Source organism: Vanessa cardui, chromosome 11 (assembly GCF_905220365.1).
Source record: "Vanessa cardui chromosome 11, ilVanCard2.1, whole genome shotgun sequence".
Taxonomy (NCBI): domain Eukaryota; kingdom Metazoa; phylum Arthropoda; class Insecta; order Lepidoptera; family Nymphalidae; genus Vanessa; species Vanessa cardui.
Genome location: NC_061133.1, coordinates 2,234,770 through 2,252,362, shown reverse-complemented (window position 1 = coordinate 2,252,362; position 17,593 = coordinate 2,234,770). Strand labels below are relative to the sequence as shown.

General features: G+C 35.3%; 1 protein-coding gene and 1 pseudogene across 5 annotated transcripts in view; both read right to left on the bottom strand.

Annotated features, from left to right (window-relative positions):
* Positions 1-315: 315 nt before the first annotated feature.
* Positions 316-2,604, bottom strand: LOC124533371 (annotated as a pseudogene).
* Positions 2,605-2,615: 11 nt separating this feature from the next.
* LOC124533878 overlaps positions 2,616-17,593 on the bottom strand; it is a 435,154-nt gene continuing 420,176 nt past the window's right edge. For 3 of the 5 annotated variants that reach the window (XM_047109427.1, XM_047109426.1, XM_047109430.1), the window contains 8 exons: positions 13,739-13,903; positions 10,612-10,780; positions 10,128-10,276; positions 9,536-9,671; positions 7,051-9,280; positions 6,820-6,970; positions 5,846-5,981; positions 2,616-4,590 (listed from right to left, as the gene is read on the bottom strand). In XM_047109427.1, coding sequence (XP_046965383.1) covers positions 4,397-4,590; positions 5,846-5,981; positions 6,820-6,970; positions 7,051-9,280; positions 9,536-9,671; positions 10,128-10,276; positions 10,612-10,780; positions 13,739-13,903 — 3,330 coding nt within the window. In that variant the 3' untranslated portion in view covers positions 2,616-4,396. Of the gene's footprint in view, positions 4,630-5,845; positions 5,982-6,819; positions 6,971-7,050; positions 9,281-9,535; positions 9,672-10,127; positions 10,277-10,611; positions 10,781-13,738; positions 13,904-17,593 lie in introns of all 5 variants that reach the window. The other 2 variants (XM_047109429.1, XM_047109428.1) reach the window with 2 other exon arrangements.

Sequence of the window (17,593 nt, the reverse complement as noted above, 5' to 3'; positions counted from 1 at the left end):
TTTAATTTTCTTTTTTTTTTTTAATAACCGATTGTGCTCGAAGTTTCAGCGGTAGTTACAAATCACAGTACTTTCTGGATCCTACAATTATAATGAATACAATGTTTTAAGTATATATAGATTAGGTATAATTTATCATAAATAACATCATGCCAATTATAATAGCCATGTTTAATAAAATACCTAAACTGACCGAGGATGAAATAATTTCCATAGGAACAGTTTTACATTAAATAATGTTTATAATGCTTAGGATCCAAGAGGTTTACTTTAAATAAAATATTGCTGTGTTTACACTCGTATAGTTCTTGCAATCTACGAGTGCGCGTCGCCCTTATTTGTATGAGTGACCAATCTGTATACGCGTCAATGTAGGCGTAAAAGCGACCGTGCGTACGGTTAGCAATCAAAAATCCATAAATTAATTATGGATATTACCTATTTTTATATTTTAAATATATTTTTTTTATTTATTTATTAGGAGTGGTCAAAATGAAAAATAAACAAAAGCGTTAAAATAACTATTAATTTACATTAATAATAATAAATAATTACAGGTAGAAAATTAAAATATACACAAAATAAAAAGTTCGTTCAGTTATTATTAATAACAAAATAACAACAACAACAATAGCCTGTAAATTCCCACTGCTGGGCTAAAGGCATCCTCTCCCTTTGAGAAGAAGGTTTTGGAACATATTCCACCACGCTGTTCCAATGCGAGTTGGTGGAATACACATGTGGCAGATTTTCTATGAAATTTGTCACATGCACGTTTCCTTACGATGTTTTCATTCACCGCTGAGCACGAGATGAATTATAAAGACACATTAAGCACATGAATCAGCGGTACTTGCCTGTGTTCGAACCCGCAATCATCGGTTAAGATGCACGCATTCTAACCACTGGGCCATCTCGACTCCCCCTGGAACATCTCGACTAATAACAAAATAATTTAAATTATATTACTATTTTCATCAAACATTTCTATCCTGTCGCTGTCATCATTTTCACTTTCATTGTCGCTGTCATCATCTTCACTTACATTTATAATAAACTGGAAATCATAGTCGAAATACTTCATGTATTCTGTTTCAATTTTTTCAACGTGCTTGCATGTATTTCGCCAGGTGGTTTGGTCTATATTATTTATGCATTCATCTATTAAATTTTGAACAACGGTCATGGTTTGGCCTATATTTTTTGAGGCAATTTGGTTTTTTATAATACCCCATATATTTTCAATCGGGTTAAGCTCCGGGTGATACGGAGGGAGTCTTAAGATTTCGAAACCTTTTTTTCTTATAAATTCATCTATTTTAAATGTTATAAAACGGTCCTTGTTCTTTTTAATTAAATCATACAGTTCTACTTTTTTAAAACGATTATCAAATGAGATGCCATTCTCTGTCAGCCACTTTTGCATTTCCCCTTTACTGGAATTAGAGGTCGGTATTTTGCTGCTTCGAGTATTGTGATAAGAAGCGTTGTCCATAACAATAACTGACTTCTCAGGTAAGTTTGGCAATAACTTTTCATTAAGCCATTTTGTATAATTATCATGATTCATGTTTGAATGATAATCTCCTGATGTAGATGCAGCTTTGTAGACTAGCGAAGCATTAGGCACAAAACCGTCGCTGCTGCCTGCATGCACTACAATAAAGTGGCTTCCTGTGCTCAGTTTCTTTGTAAACTGTTTATTGCCTTTGGGGTCATTGTTTTGAGGCAACCAGGTGTTTTGCCGCACGTGAGAAGTCAAAACATATGTTTCGTCAGTGTATACAATTGGACGACCTTCCGAACGGTACTGAAAGATCTTTTTTAAAAAATTTAATCGCCAAAGTTGAATTTCATGTCTTTCTTGTAATGCTTCTCTGTTGTTCCCAATTTTTCTCCATTTGTAGCCTAATTTCTTTAATATCGAACGTAATGTATTTAAGCATCCATCAAACCCAATATTTTCTCTCAAAACTGATTGCAATTTTGATAATGTTAGTAATTGCTTTTCTACAATATGGAAATTTTGCACAGTAGTTCGAATAATTTCAAGATTCATGTTGTCTAAATTAAATTTGTTATTTCTCTTACGTCGTTTTTTCGTAGGTGAAGTAAAACTTGCAGAAGTAGATGGCAGCTCTTTTTATTCTTTCAATATTGTAGTTACAGTTCGTTCACTAAACCCTGTAGCTTCAGCGGTACGTTTTCGTATATTAGCCAAAGGACTCAAATCGCAATGATCCATATTGTTCGCTTTCATAAAATTATACTCTCCTTGAAGAAAGTGGTACACGCGGACAATAATGGCGCGTCCCTGCAAATAGTAGTAAAGTTACATATTGGTAACTACAAAAATATCAAAAAACAAGTATAAAAATAAAAAAACGTACCTCGCTATGAATTATTTTACGTTTTCTTTCACATTTGAGATTTGACATGCTGACCGTACTTCGTGAACAATAGTGACGCGGAAACAATAAAGACAAGTTACCCGAGTGAAGGCTCACTCGCTACTGATCGCTCCGTCAGTTACACACACTAACGCAATTATGTGTTTACGGTTACAAACACAAATAAAGGCCACGCGCGCTCGCAGATTGCAAGAACTATAATTCATAAAACTTATATGGAATTCGGATACACGCACAAGTTTGCACCTTCGAAAATGTCACAAAAATCGTTAATAGAAAATTAATACAATTGTAATTTTAATACTAACAACATAGACATCTACGTAATAACCATCTCGATATAAACCTTTGGCATTGAAAAATTAAAAAGTGAAAAATGAAAAAATAAAAACAATCACCTATTATTACATAAATCTAAGGCGTGTATCCGAACTCTGCTAGGGGTGTACAATATATTCCAATTACATCATACTATAATATAAATACTAATAAGTTCATATTTTAGATATCGATCGAGTCGTTATTCGTTTATATTTATTAATAATAATAGGTATAAATCTTCCTTATTGTCTTCAATATTTACTATAAAAACAAAGCTGGTTAAAACAATATTGGTCAAGAAATCAGTGTCGCAGCGTAACAAGTGGTGGCAAATTCTGTAATTCTGTGAAAAATCGCTTTGGTTCCGCCATTAGAATAACTACAATTAATAATAAAAGCCGCAAATACCTACAAAATTCACAAGGTTTATAACCATATTCAATGAAAATACAATATAGCAAAAAATTGTTGCAAGTATCGATCGATTTGTCAAAATAATTTGTAATTCCTTTTCATGGAATGAATTTAAAAAAATCAAACGCAGGATATCAATCAAATATTAAGATTTTCGTCTTAAAATAAAATTAGTTTGAGTCGTAAACTGCATTTATTACTTATTTTTAAACCATTCGATACTTGCGAACTTTTCATTCGAGATATTATCAAATAATACAGATTCATGATATGTACCTAAGTATACACAAATAATCTATTAATCGCAAAGGATACAAATCAATAAATAGCATTTAATGACGTCATAACATATATATACACTTAACATACTTTAGTACCCTTCGATTTAATGGATTTTTTAAAGATTATTCGATTGTTATAGAATGACTATTCTTTATAATTAAGTTTTTAATAACTAACTCGATACGTAAATTATAATCATCGCCGATATTTACATAAGTACCTATTAATTAGTAAAGACCCGGTCTGGCTTATACCAGATCATAGTCTTAAACCAAAGTGTCGTCCGGCCGGACCGGGCGCTGAGAACATAACTCACTCTTATTCCAACATTAACACTTCGTTTGTTTAGAAAGGAATCCATTTAAATGTATACGAAAATAAGTGGGACTTACAGTATATACAAAAATATCACATTACTTCGAGGCCGCAGCTTTCTTTACTTAGTCATTACTTATTACGTCTTCTTACCTAATTCATAGTTTTTGGTTCGAAGCGTAAGCTAGACATCGCAGGAAGTAATCAACTGTTAATAAGGTGTGGAGCTGTTATCGGTTATCCGAAGCAACCGTCCAAGCGCAAAGGATGGTCGCCTGTACGCCTTGCAATCTAGCATCCAGCTTACCCAACCAGAAAATTATTTTACATTCGATCGGAATCGATTTCCCGACAAACAAATCAAACCGAGCGCCAACTCAAAACTAAACACGTCTACGCCTCATCGCCTCTGTCCTTCTCGCTACCATCTAAGAAGAACGTCCAGACTAGGTGCTCGTCAATAATAAAATCGTAACACGACTACACCTAAATCTAAATCGATAGGGCGGACACTAAAGCTGCAGCCTTGCGGGCGCGCTACACTAGTAACTATTTGGCTCACGTCACATCACTAAGCGAACTACGAGTCGCCGTACGAACGGGGATATCACAAGCGAGCGACGTAGAAAAATATATATCGCGGCGCGAGTCATCTATTCGAGACAGTCTTTGGCGTCGGGGGAGGATCCGGATCCGGCGGAGAGGTCGTCGAGGAAGTCGAAGGTGGCGACGGCGGCGCGCTCGGGCTCGGCGTAGCGCACGAAGAAGCCCTCGCGGCCCAGGATGGAGGGGCGGCGGTGGCGCGGCTGACGCAGCGCGCCCAGCCCGCGCACGCGCAGCGCCGCCGCTGCACCAACACACGTTAGCGCCTACGAGCGACCGCCCGCTGGACCAACCGCGCGCCTGAGCCGAGCCACCCTCGCTCGCACTCGCGCCGACCGACGCACCGCTCCGCGGGCCCTCAGGCCCCGAGGTCATGTTATCACATTTACTCCACGAAATACTCGTTACGGCTCTGAACATTTCTCTTTCGTTGGAGCGGTGCGTCTGTTATGACATCTACTCGAAATGAGGCGAGAGTGAGATGGTGCGTGTGAGTGAGAGCGGAAATAGTGACGTGGCTTGTGACACAAACAATATGACATTTTGACACTGATAGTAATAATGTTAATATTATGATCGATGGAACTATTTTATTACAAAAATTTTATTCTACATGTAATATGCAACTGTTACTTTCTTAGTTCATTTTTTCATAATATTCACACCAATAAATTTAAAAAGACATAAATTAACACATGTAAAGCGTCAATAAAAAATAACTTGAATTAAAAGTAAGTCTACCACCACACTAAGCCATGATAACAGATCTATATTGCATTCGAAGTGTAAATAATTTCTAAGTCTATAATAGAACATTAAAATACAGTTCCACAAGTAAGCTATTCTTATAATATTTTACTATTTTAAATAAAATCATTTATAAGAAAAACACTGACTATATAAACATGGGATTCGAACATGGGAATAAATTAACACTAAACTATAAATTTAGTATTAAAATTCCTAGAAGTTCATATTGTAATAATTATCGTTATATTTTCAGCTTTAAGATTAAGAAAATAATTAATTAAAGAAGTATCTTCTTTTACAGTTTGAAACTAATTATTAATTATGTCTTGTATAAATAATTAGTTTAAGTCTAAATATACGAGATAAGAGATAGATAAAAATTTATTTATTACAATAACAGTGTATTAAGTTCTAAGACCCGTTCCCTTTAACTGAACACATCCTAATAATGCATGAAAGAGATAGTGAACGATGAAGACAACATTTATCGGGAGTAACGCTTAGACAAGGCTTATAGTGAGGAAAAATTGACACTTTGGTAGGTCCCGTTTTGGTTAAAGTTTAAGAGACTTGTATGTATCAAAGTAAAGTAATAACACAATATTATTGGTGAATCTCCGGATTACTTAAAAATTTGCAAGCTTGGCGTTTATTGTGATTGCAATTGTTTCCTGACTTTTAGCGATGTCTATCACGTCCCATGTAGTCCTGTTACTCCCACAACACACAGACAAGCTAGTAGTATTTACCGGTCTTCTGTCGGCGGGAGCGGTGCAAGCGGTGGAGGCGGGAGTAGGGCGGCGGCGGCTCCGCGGGCGACGAGCCGCACGACGACGGCGAAGAGTCGCTGGACGCCAGCATCACGTCGAGCAGGTTTGCACGAGCCTTGACGTCAAGCATATCATAATTACTGCTTATTCTCACCACGCACTCAAGTTAAATAAATATGAGACAACATCACATACATTACTCTGATCCCAATGTAAGTAGCTGAAGCACTTGTGTTATGGAAATCAGAAGTAACGACGGTACCACAAACAACCAGACCCAAGACAACATAGAAAACTAATGGTAATCTACGTCGACTTGGCCGGGAATCGAACCCGGGACCTCAGAGTGGCGTACCCATGAAAACCGGTGTACACGCCACTCGACCACAGAGGTCGTCAATATTACATTTTGGTTATATCATTTATATTATATATTTATTTGTACACTAGGCTATATCAGATAGAACGCAGGTATTCTGGTTAACAATTCATAGAATGCAAATCAACTGGATATGTTATCTTGAATAACTTTAAAATGTTGATAGTTGGAAATCAGTATGTTATATACAATTATGTTCTAGTAAACAGATATGTCATTAACGCGCAAAAAGTGAAGACTAGAAAACGTCCTAATTGGGACGTTTGCCTTTATATAATACGTCATAATATATCATAATTATGTAGTAATACGTTTTACGTAAATAAAACATCTAGTTATCCCTTTTACTTATTGTTTTTTATCAAGCTATCCTTTTTACTTGTAACGAAATTTAAAATTAACGGTCCCCGGCGCGGCACACATTTTTCTGTTGTTTAGTATGGATATAACATATCTGTTTATTAGAATATCATTGGTTATATATGTATTAGCAAGTTATTGAAAAATGATTCAAGATTGGAATTACTGTAATTTTAATAAGTGCAAATTCATGATGTTCGAATTACATAAATACCTTAGGATCACTGAAGTCGATATCCTTTTCAACGTGGACCCATCCTGTCGGGGCCCATAAAGCGTTGTCCTTGTGTGCGTACGATTTCTCCTGCTTCTCCTCACCTTTGACTTCGGCCGCTGCAGTTGCACCTTCACTTTGTCGAATCATTCTGGAAAACAAATCAATCGTAAATACAAAAAATATAGACTATTAAAAAAAAATTATGACAAGCGTTTGATAGAACTCTACCTGTTAAGTTCTTCAATGACATCCTTGGAAGTGGCAGCTTCATGAAAACTTAGCGTATTTTCTTGTTTTACGATTATAGGTTCAGGAGTTGAAGTCGATTGGGCACCTCCTGCTCGACTTCTTTCAGCTACAGGAATTTTAGACCGTACCCTTTGCGGCGAGGAAGGTGGTCTTTTCCCTCCCATCAGTGTAGGTATTCGACTTTTCTCACACCTACGCCTTATTTCCCTATGACTTCCCTCATTCTTATTACTTATTATCACAGTTTCAGCAGTTGACGTGCTTGTTGTATTCGATTCAGTCATTTGGGGGGAGCTTATTTCAGGTGACGAGCTCTCCTCTTCTTCAGGGACGGTTCCAAGCACACCTGATGTACGTCTACAAGCATTAAGCACTTCATCAACAAGGGATACTTCATTTTCACCAGAACACTGAAAATTCGCTGATTTCACCAAACTAGGTTCTATCTCTCGTTCAATTGACGTTTGTTTATTTAACATTATATTCATCGTGTTCTCTTTCAATGCGGAATTGTGTTCTAAATTTCGACTAGATTCAATATCACATGACTTTTCATCTTTTATTGAATTTGGCTGATCTAAATCTGTAGTGTTGCTAATATCTATGCTCTTATTTATTTCATTCTTTCTTTGAACTTTCAAGAGATGGTGATCATCTATTTCATTTTCTGCGTTTTCAACTCTGGATATATCGTAGAAGTCCTCAGATTCTGTATAAGGATCTTCACGTTCAATAAATCTAGGAGTTGATCTTGGCTCGGATACACTATCACAATACGCGACCCTTGTTCTATCGATAGGAACGACATCGCACGAGTCATTTTCAGAAAAGCTGCCAAAAGAATCTGGTCTTTGTCTGTCTTCGGATATTTCACTTCGCGGGTCAACGGAATCCTCATCGAAATCAGCTGCGGCATAAGGAGGAGGCAGTTCACGTATTTCTGATACAGGACGGGATGACATTGAATCTGACTCCTCTCTATCTCGGCAATATTTTTGCTGTTCCGCTATAAAGTTTAAAACGTTTTGAAGTGCTTGTTCACGGTCTTGCAAAGCCATAGTTTGGACATCGTTTATTCGCAAATGAGTCGCTGGATCTGCTGTTGTTACACCTTTTGAAGAATTTGATGCTAAGCTTTTTGTGCTTTCATATTTTACTAGACGATAAAAGTCTCGTGTGAAATCGAGGCCTACATTAGCACAATCACCATCCTCACTTAAAGCAGTACTCGATCGTTTATCAGGGCCATCAGATGTGCTTGACCAAGAACCGCCAGGGGAATGTGTACCTGTATACTCCCATCTCTTCTCCGAATTTTCCGTGTCATCAGCTATTCTACATTCATCGATTTCAACCGTTGCGAATCCACAGTCATTCCATAAACAATCGCCTACGTCTTCCTCTAATTCTAGAGCGTCGTCTTCTCTTATACTTGGGAGAGTTGATAGAGATATTTGACCTGGTGTAGTTATCTCCGCAAAGGGTGATTGCCTATCCCCAAGGTCCTCGCACGACAAGGATAGACTCCAGTCTTCTAATTCGGCTCTATCGTATTCCAAGTCTGCTAGATCTCTATGCCTTTGCTGCAACGCCGATCTAGCATCATCTAATTCTAACCAATGCTGGACATAGTCAGCATCATACTGAGATCCATCAGCGCGGTCATCGAGTGTACTACCCCACGAAACTCTTTCAGAACTAGTGGTTGACGCTATGGCCGGTCTTCTTAAAGGCCTTTCTGGCGCCGGTTTCAGATCTAAAACTAGGACCCCCGAACTAGGTGATGGGGTATCAAGACAGCTAGTGGGACAGGTTGTGCCCGTCAGTAATTTCAAGCATAGGTGCGAGTCTGAAAAGCTTCTCACAACATGCTGAAAAGGTAATACTGGTCTAGATGGTGGGTAGCTGCCTCTAATACCTGCAAACGCTACACCTATTGGGAAATAAATATAGTCAGCTTCAGCTAGTATTCTAGCATGACGACGAGATTCTCTAGGGTTAATGGAGACGATGGTTTGGTTATCGGTTTCGTCCGAGGCTTCGTTCAGGTCGGGTAGAGCTCGATCGGCCGCATGGTCGCTCTGCCTCGACGCATCAGCTTGAACGTCACTTGACATGGTGGAGTAACCCTCGTCCTTCGCGCCACTCTCGGGTGATTCCGCCCCAGCCTCTCCGTTTTCTTCTTCTGTGCCCTTTTCTCGTGTTGCACCTGGAATGCCAATTTATTTATTAAATTAATTAGCTAAGATATATTATATTAAATGAAAGTAAAATTTATTTTTAAGTAGAAGTATCGTTACTCAAATTAATCAACAATCGTTTAATTATATAGTCCAATAGAATACTAAAAAATGAGTAGTCTCTGACAGATATTTATAGTCTAAGATATTCATATCACAGGAACTATAAAAGGTACTCTTCAATATAGTAATTTAAACGTAGATAAGATTGGTTAAATGTTTACCAGTGGCGTGGTCGCAGGTAACCGCTGGTTGCGGTACACTAAGGCTGAGTGTGGCAGGGCGCGTAGGCGGTGCCCACAGTGTGGGGTCCACGGCAGACAGCGCGCGTGCTAGGTTAGCCGGTGTTACTTCCAGGCCCTTAAAATATGATTTGATTGTGTTACATGTCGCCTATATTTGAGAAGGGTAAAACGCCTATTAACTATCTGTGATAAGGCACAGTTACTAAAGTGTATGTTTAACAGACACTTTATTAACTGTGTTTTAATAACTTAAGTTATAATTTATAATTGATGGATGATTTATTTTGCGCATTTTGATTAGAGGTTATTGCTTTATATCCTTCATGAAATAAAAAAAAATGTAACGATTCGGCACGTTTTCCTAAGTATATTATTATTTATATCTTCCTCTCTAATTACGCAATAGAAAAGCTTTTCGGAAGAAGGCTTTTCGAAGAGGTCTTGAGATAAAAATAAATTGTGACTTCCATATACGCTAGGGGCCCATATATAGCTGAGCTATTGTATGTACTATGACAATTTGTACACATTGAATGCGTTTATAATTAAACATTTGTATTATTTTCATTACTTTTAGTTCAGTCCAGATGTCGGCTAAAATTTGATGACGGCGCTTATCGTCGTGGCTGAGAGGATGTGGCTGCGGCACCGGAGGAGCTGGTGGCGGCGAGTCTCTAAAGGAGACCAGGGAACCACAGGATCCCACGTCTACAAGGTGTACTGGTGAAAGATTGGTATGTGTTTATAATTATAACATTAAAATGTCGAACCATTTACGAGATCATTTATTTATCACTACATCATCATTTTCAGTGTAATTCGTCTTTCTTTTATTCTTACTTGCAAAGGGTAATTTGTTAAAATTGAGTTCTAATATAAAGCTGAAAAATGACGCCAGTATTTGAGTCGTAAGACAAGAAAATTGCGGCTTTTGCAAAATGTGTTGAAATATCTCTAAAATAAGGTACTCTTTTTGTACTTACGTTCTGTGATGAAATAAATGTATTTATTTTAAACGTTATTCAGGATTTAGAAAATTGTTATTTGTAACTTACTACCTTGTAGATCCCTCGGCGTGTGTGGGGTGAGGGGCGTGTGTGGCGTGGCTGGTGATGGCCGGGGCTGAGGCCGCAACTGCCTCACGAGGAGCGAACTCAGCGCGCGGTTCTGTGTCTCAAGCTCGCGAATCCTTGCGCGTGCGCAGCCCAACTCCTCTCGTACGCTCTGTAAACATTGATAATGCGAATTTAGTTTAAAAAATAGTGGCATTCGATGTGTTTAGTGAATATAAATAGCGTTTGAAAGGTTAATCTTATCGTAGGGCTAATATTTATATTTTAATGATATTTTGCCTCACATAAGAAGATCACATTTCCTTTAAGTTTATTTTAATTATATATTGATTTTTTTTAATATTAGGAATATATCCGAAAAATAAGCTAATAAATAGTTTTTTTATTTATTGTCGACGACTTGTCTACCAACACTTGTCCATTTTGATTGCATTTAAGGTACCTATTAGTTGGGCATAATAAGGCTAAATCCTCCCTTGGAGTTCAAGCTTACTTTATATCAGGTTACATTAACTTCAGTGGTTTAACCGTGAAATACATAAATTATTATATTATATATAAACTATATACATATTACCTATATGTTACATTGACAATAACTGAGCACAATTACATGCGAAAGCGATCCTGTGGCGCCGACTGAAAAGACGGAGAGGATATGTTGGTTTTTACTGGGAATTCCGGTGTAAAGAAACGCGTAATGCGTTTTTTTTGCGTGTTTTCCAGTGAGGAAAAAAGGAATGCTACTCAAAGTCTTTAATAATTCCATGACATATCACGACGTTCGTTTAAGACAAGGCTGCTATCATTCAAGAAATAAAAAAAGGCAATACAATAAATGCACCCGCTTTCAGGGTTATCGAATACATAACACTAAAAGTTTTATTAATATTATATTCGCTAATTGAGTAAGTTGAATAATAAAATCGATATTATATTTATATATGTTGCGCTGTTAAAGTATAGGATACACGAGAATATGATTTTGTCATTTCAATTACTACTTAATGAAAAGCATCCCGAGTCAGTCTTGAAAATAAACGGATATATTTTAATTATGCTTCATTAACCAAATTAAATTCGAGTAAGTAATTGACGGGAGGTAATTAAGGGGAGATGGGAGATACGGAAGACATCATTCTCAGTGTTGCCAGTTTTGAAATTTACCAAAATTGATGCTCGTCACAGACAAAGTTTGTTTATTAAAATAATTTAATTAAATATTCACTTTTAATGTAAATTAAATTGTTAATGTAATTTCTTCCCGGATTTTCAGCAATTTTCATTAATCCATTCTTTAGAAAGTTTGGTTGTTTTGAAGAAACCACTTTTTATTATTTAGTTTTAATGAAATTGTATTTTAAATTTTTACTTTATAATAGTTAAGAATGTTCAGTTAATAAAATGTGAATATCATCTTAAGAGAATATCAGGGGTTCAAAGAACCACTGAATGTGTTTAATTGGTGTTTTAATTAAACTATTGCTAAGCGGTATAGATAAGAATTTGAGTAGATCTGTCCAGAACTAGAGATCTAGCCCGCAGTGAAGAAGAGTTAAAAAAATTCATTAGCTATTTTTTTTGTTCATAAATTCAAACTTGTATCTATTATAATAAAAAAAGTCTTTAGTAAGTGATTACAAATCCACTTATTATCTTTTATCGCGTGGAATTACCGCTGAACAAACAATATTTATTTCTAGGATTTGTTCTCCAGTGTAAAGAGACTTAATACCAATATTAAATAATATAATAGTATCAATATTTAGTATATATTCGACCTTTTGGATCGAATAAAATCAATCTATACCAATTGTCATGAGTTCTATCATTAGGTCAAATAGTAGAAATAATGCATTTATAAAAACGAAATTATTTCCGATACATTTTCCAAAAAAGGCTGATAAGAATATCTTCGCTATGAATATACGTGCAGTGATGTCATTATAAAATTATCCAATCATTAATATCATATAAGTTATTCTATACCGTTTGATGTAACTATTGCAAAGTAATCAACGTCAAATAGCAGATTACGTTTGATAGATGTTCACCCCTCGTGCGGAGTTAATTGTTGCCATATATGCATGGTGATATTATATTACATACAATAACTGTAATTATTGAGAACTAATATGTCATCTCATCGAAATTTAAGTTCAAAGCATTATGTGTTAGCGTGTTGAAATTTACACGAAATATAACTAAAATATTTTTTAGCTGTGTCTGCGTCAGTAGTATGAGGTTGTTTATGAAATTCCGAATTTTAATTGTATTTAAATAATCTTTAAAGCTTTTGGTTTTTACTTTATCCAAAATATCGTTTAATAAATTAGCAAACTAAGGTTTAATTTCTAATATATGTATCAGGAAAACAATAATTGTTATACATTGAATTAAAATTATATTTCACTTTAGCAATGACCCAAACTGGATCAACAGTTTGAAATGGTCCCAATTGTCACCACAAGCTGCGTCATATTTATTCGGAAAGTTCGCGGCGAAAACGAACTATCACTGTGGACGTTTACGGTTCGGATTTAAACACAAACGTTCACATTATCTGCCAGATTATGCCAAGATTATAGTGGTCCGGAGGTCCTGTGAAATTATTACGGTGCCAGCTTAGGCCAAAGTGTCCCATTTCAAACGATTTATGTGCGAATGTGTTGCGAGTAATCCACGGTTGAAACGAACCGCCTATAATTATGAGAAAACAATTTCCTACTCCCATCTTAATGCGCCGCAGGATTAAGAGATTCTGTTGCGTTTTTGCGAGGTAGTATTAATTTTAAATTTGCGAGGTTTTTTTTTACGCCGCGTTTTCGAGTACATTAAGAGATTATTTACTTTGTAGCTTAGCTGCGTTTTAAGGGATATATATAGCTTTTATTTTAAGTATGTTTTATACCTTATATTTATTTGGGTGAGTATATATTATTATGATTTAGTCATTATTATTGGACCTGAAAGAACATTATAATAGATGGGATGGGATTTCGTGACGAAAAATTCTTTGGATTTTCTTGACTGCTCATTCGTGCGGTTTGATGTTCTAAGGATGTGCAAAGATGACGGGTAGTATGTTCTGTTTGGAACGAAGTTTTACCTTCTGTGAGAGAAGGGCTCGTACAACTTGCTGCGCGACATCATCCAGCCTCTTCTCGTGGTCGCTGTCATGTACACCAGTCGACAATGCTGTGAGTTCGTTGCGTAGCCTTTCGTTCTCCGCCGACAACGCCGACAGTTGGCTTTGGTAGTGCGCTGCTGAGGCCTGCGAAGGTAATAGTTTTCTTTCTTACTACCGGAATGCTCCAAGGAGTATTTAAAAAAAGTTTTTAGTTTTTATGGCTTACCATATATATTAACGCATATTTTAAAAATGTTTATTGTTGTCCTTTTTTGTCTAAGGTATAGTTTAATACTCAAGGAATATTATGAGAATGATATAAATAATAAATTCAGAGCGTTCACACAAAGACGAGAAATTCAATTAAAATTATTAGAATATCCATTTATTGCAATCATAAATATCGCAGTCATTCACGTCGCATCTTTAGTCTTGTTGTCATCATTCATTCTTACTTCATTTTAAAAGAAAATATCTAATTCAAACATTTCCATCAAGATATTACACAAAAGCTATCCATCACCGGCGGGCGGACGTCAAAATCGTTTTTCGTGTTTAAAAATACACTGAAAAGGGCCTATCATTCGCACTCTTAATTAAGCGAGCCATAGACCGAATGAAAATTAAACAAACCATTTTAAATTGAACCACCTTTTTGTCCTTTCCAATTAAAAGTGTAAACTGGACACCTAAACCATAAAGGTCGCGTATAGTTGGATGTAAATACTCGTTTAAAAACATCAGTGCATTTAGGTAGGTAACCCAAAGTGTTAGAGTTCAAATTGTCCGAAAGATTTGGAAGCGAGCTCGTGCAAGAGGTTTTCATTAGTCATCGAGGGGAGGGGAGACAAAGGGGTATGAATCTGTTTGTACGTCTGTCTGTAAAAACACGCGGTTGATACGGTTGGTAGGGACGTATCAATAGGTAAAATGTGCATTTAATTTCGTACAGGTGCGGGGACTCCGAAATATTCCTTTGTTCTACGTGTCCTCCGTAATTTAACGCTTTTGTCGTTCTTTTTTAATGAACTTACCGAGGAAGTCGTCTAGAAAAGTATACTTTTGACTTTTCCCTTTGCTATCCATATAATAAGTAATTAATTTCAAGTTATTTTTATTTGAATTTTGAATACGCAGAACGATAAAATTTGTTAAAATAAAAACGATAAAATATTTTACGTACTGTATTTAGTTCATGAGAGTTTGTATTATTATTAGTTATTATATTATTAGTTATTATTATTTTATTAGTTATTTATTATTACTGAAATGAAAACCGAAATGTTTTGAAACAAGCAACCCACCCAGGCTTCGCAAATAGAATTATAAGCATAGTATATAGATAGATAATCATAATTTGATTATAATTGATATCCTAGTGCCATGTACTGAGGAATCACGTAGTTTTCTTCTAATGTTTTTTAGTATTGAATCATTATTACCGGAGATGACAAATAACAAACAAATACTGTTTACCTTTTTATAATATGAACAATCATAATAATCATTGTCCATTTTCCCGTAAAGACAAAATATTACTAAACAATAAAAAAAGGGGAAACTCCTCAATTCTTCTTTATAATTTTTCACTAATTCAGTCTTCTAAGAATTTATTCGACCACAAATTTACCTACAATATTTAACGCTCGAAATTGAAAACGCTGTTAAGAATCGATTATTAAAATCGAGCAATAGTTCTCGTTCGCAATTCGATTCGTTACCACTTTTGATTACGCTGAATAATTTCCTTATTTAATGTAAGGTGTGGCTGATGTAAGTAGCAGATGTTCCAAGAAGAAGCAATTAAACTGTATCGGCTACGAAATGGCTTTTCCATCAAAGACTCAAACGATTCCGTCTCCATCGAGTTCTTAATTAATTCGGATAAATAAGCCGTCCAATTACTTATTTATAAGAAAATGTTGTCGTGTCATTTTCAACAGAAATTGCGTTTATTTATGAAATGGAATTTGAAGTTGTAATATCGTTAATTCTGAAGCTTCCAATAAATATTAATTTACAAAATATTTATTATAGTTTTGTTTTATTTTGTTTTAATATGTGTATTATTAGATGCCTTTAATGTTTTTTTGAGATTAACATTGTTATATGATATGTATTACTGCACAAGTATATATACTATACGCAAGTAAATTACCCTGGGAGCATAGATCTGTCATTATATTTATTAAGGATGTGGTATATAATTACTAGTTTTAATTAAGAATATTGACAGTTTCATAGATCACAATACCAATGTAAAAACCTTTAAATTCCTTAATTCAAAGACACAAATATTAAAATCTATAAAGAGCCTCACTAACAAAGAAGGTTTCATTTTTCATATCATTTTCAAATTCATCCTTTATGCATTACATTGATTGGAATATCAAAAAGTTGCAATTCATATGATTAATGAAGGGGTGTATCGTCATAGTGATAGTTCACTATCAACACGCTATTAAATTACAGTACTACGTTAGTCATACACCAAGATATATTTAATGTAATACAAGGTTGTCTGTAGAAACAACCGGTTAATGTTTTACTGCTTTACAAAAGGCGATCTCTTCACAGAGGCATCAAATAAGGTTACTCTTACACGTAGGTTTCCTTATGATGTTTTGATGTTGAATACGAGAGGAATGTGCATACAAATTCAGTGGTTGGTACTAGGAACCTTGGTAGGTTACGATTGAAATATTTTAGCCACTGGGGAAGCGCAATAATGTTAAACAAAATCTGAGAATTATAAACAGTTTAATTAAACTAAACCTGTTTTCCTCCACTTACGTACACACTCCAAAATAAGTTGCCTTTGACATAAGTTATTTGTTTAATTTTGGTATGTACAAACGTATTAAATTGATAAATAGTAAAATATAAAATGCGAATTGAAGTTCTACACAATTAAAGGATTTTAAACCAGAATTTTACTACAACGCGTTTATTTTTATCGTACAAATTCTGGAAAATATTTAGTATTCATTCAGATTATGCACGTTTCAAGCAACGAACTTTCTTGGATGATATGCTAACAACATATTTAAGTGTTCGCACTCGGAAGTCTTACATCAACTATCATGATTGCGTTAACGGCTAAATTATGTAAAACAAAGGTGTAGCGCTCCTGGCAGATAGATAATTCATCAGAAAAAAAAACATTAGGAATTTGAGTAGAAACACAACAAACAACAGCCTGTAAATTCCCACTGCTGGGCTAAAGGCCTCCTCTTCCTTTGAGGAGAAGGTTTGGAACATATTCCACCACGCTGTTCAAATGCGGGTTGGTGGAATACGCATGTGGCAGAATTTCTATGAAATTTGTCACATGCAGGTTTCCTCACGATGTTTTCTTTCACCGCTGAGCACGAGATGAATTATAAAGACAATTTAAGCACATTAATCAGCGGTGCTTGCCTGGGTTTAACCCCGTAATCATCGGTTAAGATGCAGGCGTTTTAACCACTGGGCCATCTCGACTCAAGGAACACAAATCTACGTTTTAATAACTTTACTTGAATATAATATTAGTTTTGTTGTTATTTGGATATATTCTCGTGAAAATATTTCTTCAAAGATTATAAAGTTTTTTTTTGCTATTTATGTAATTGTTGTATTATTTTAATCCAAGGTAATTAACGAACATAAAAATAAAACAATGTTTATATTAATTTATACACACTTATCTAAAAAAAACTAAAAATATTTGTTTTAACATTACATTTTTTTAAATTATTTATTATTACGCTAAGTCCACATTTAATACAACTGAGCTGATCAATTCCATTTTTAAATTTAAATAAATCTTTCGTTTGATGAGATTTCGGTTTA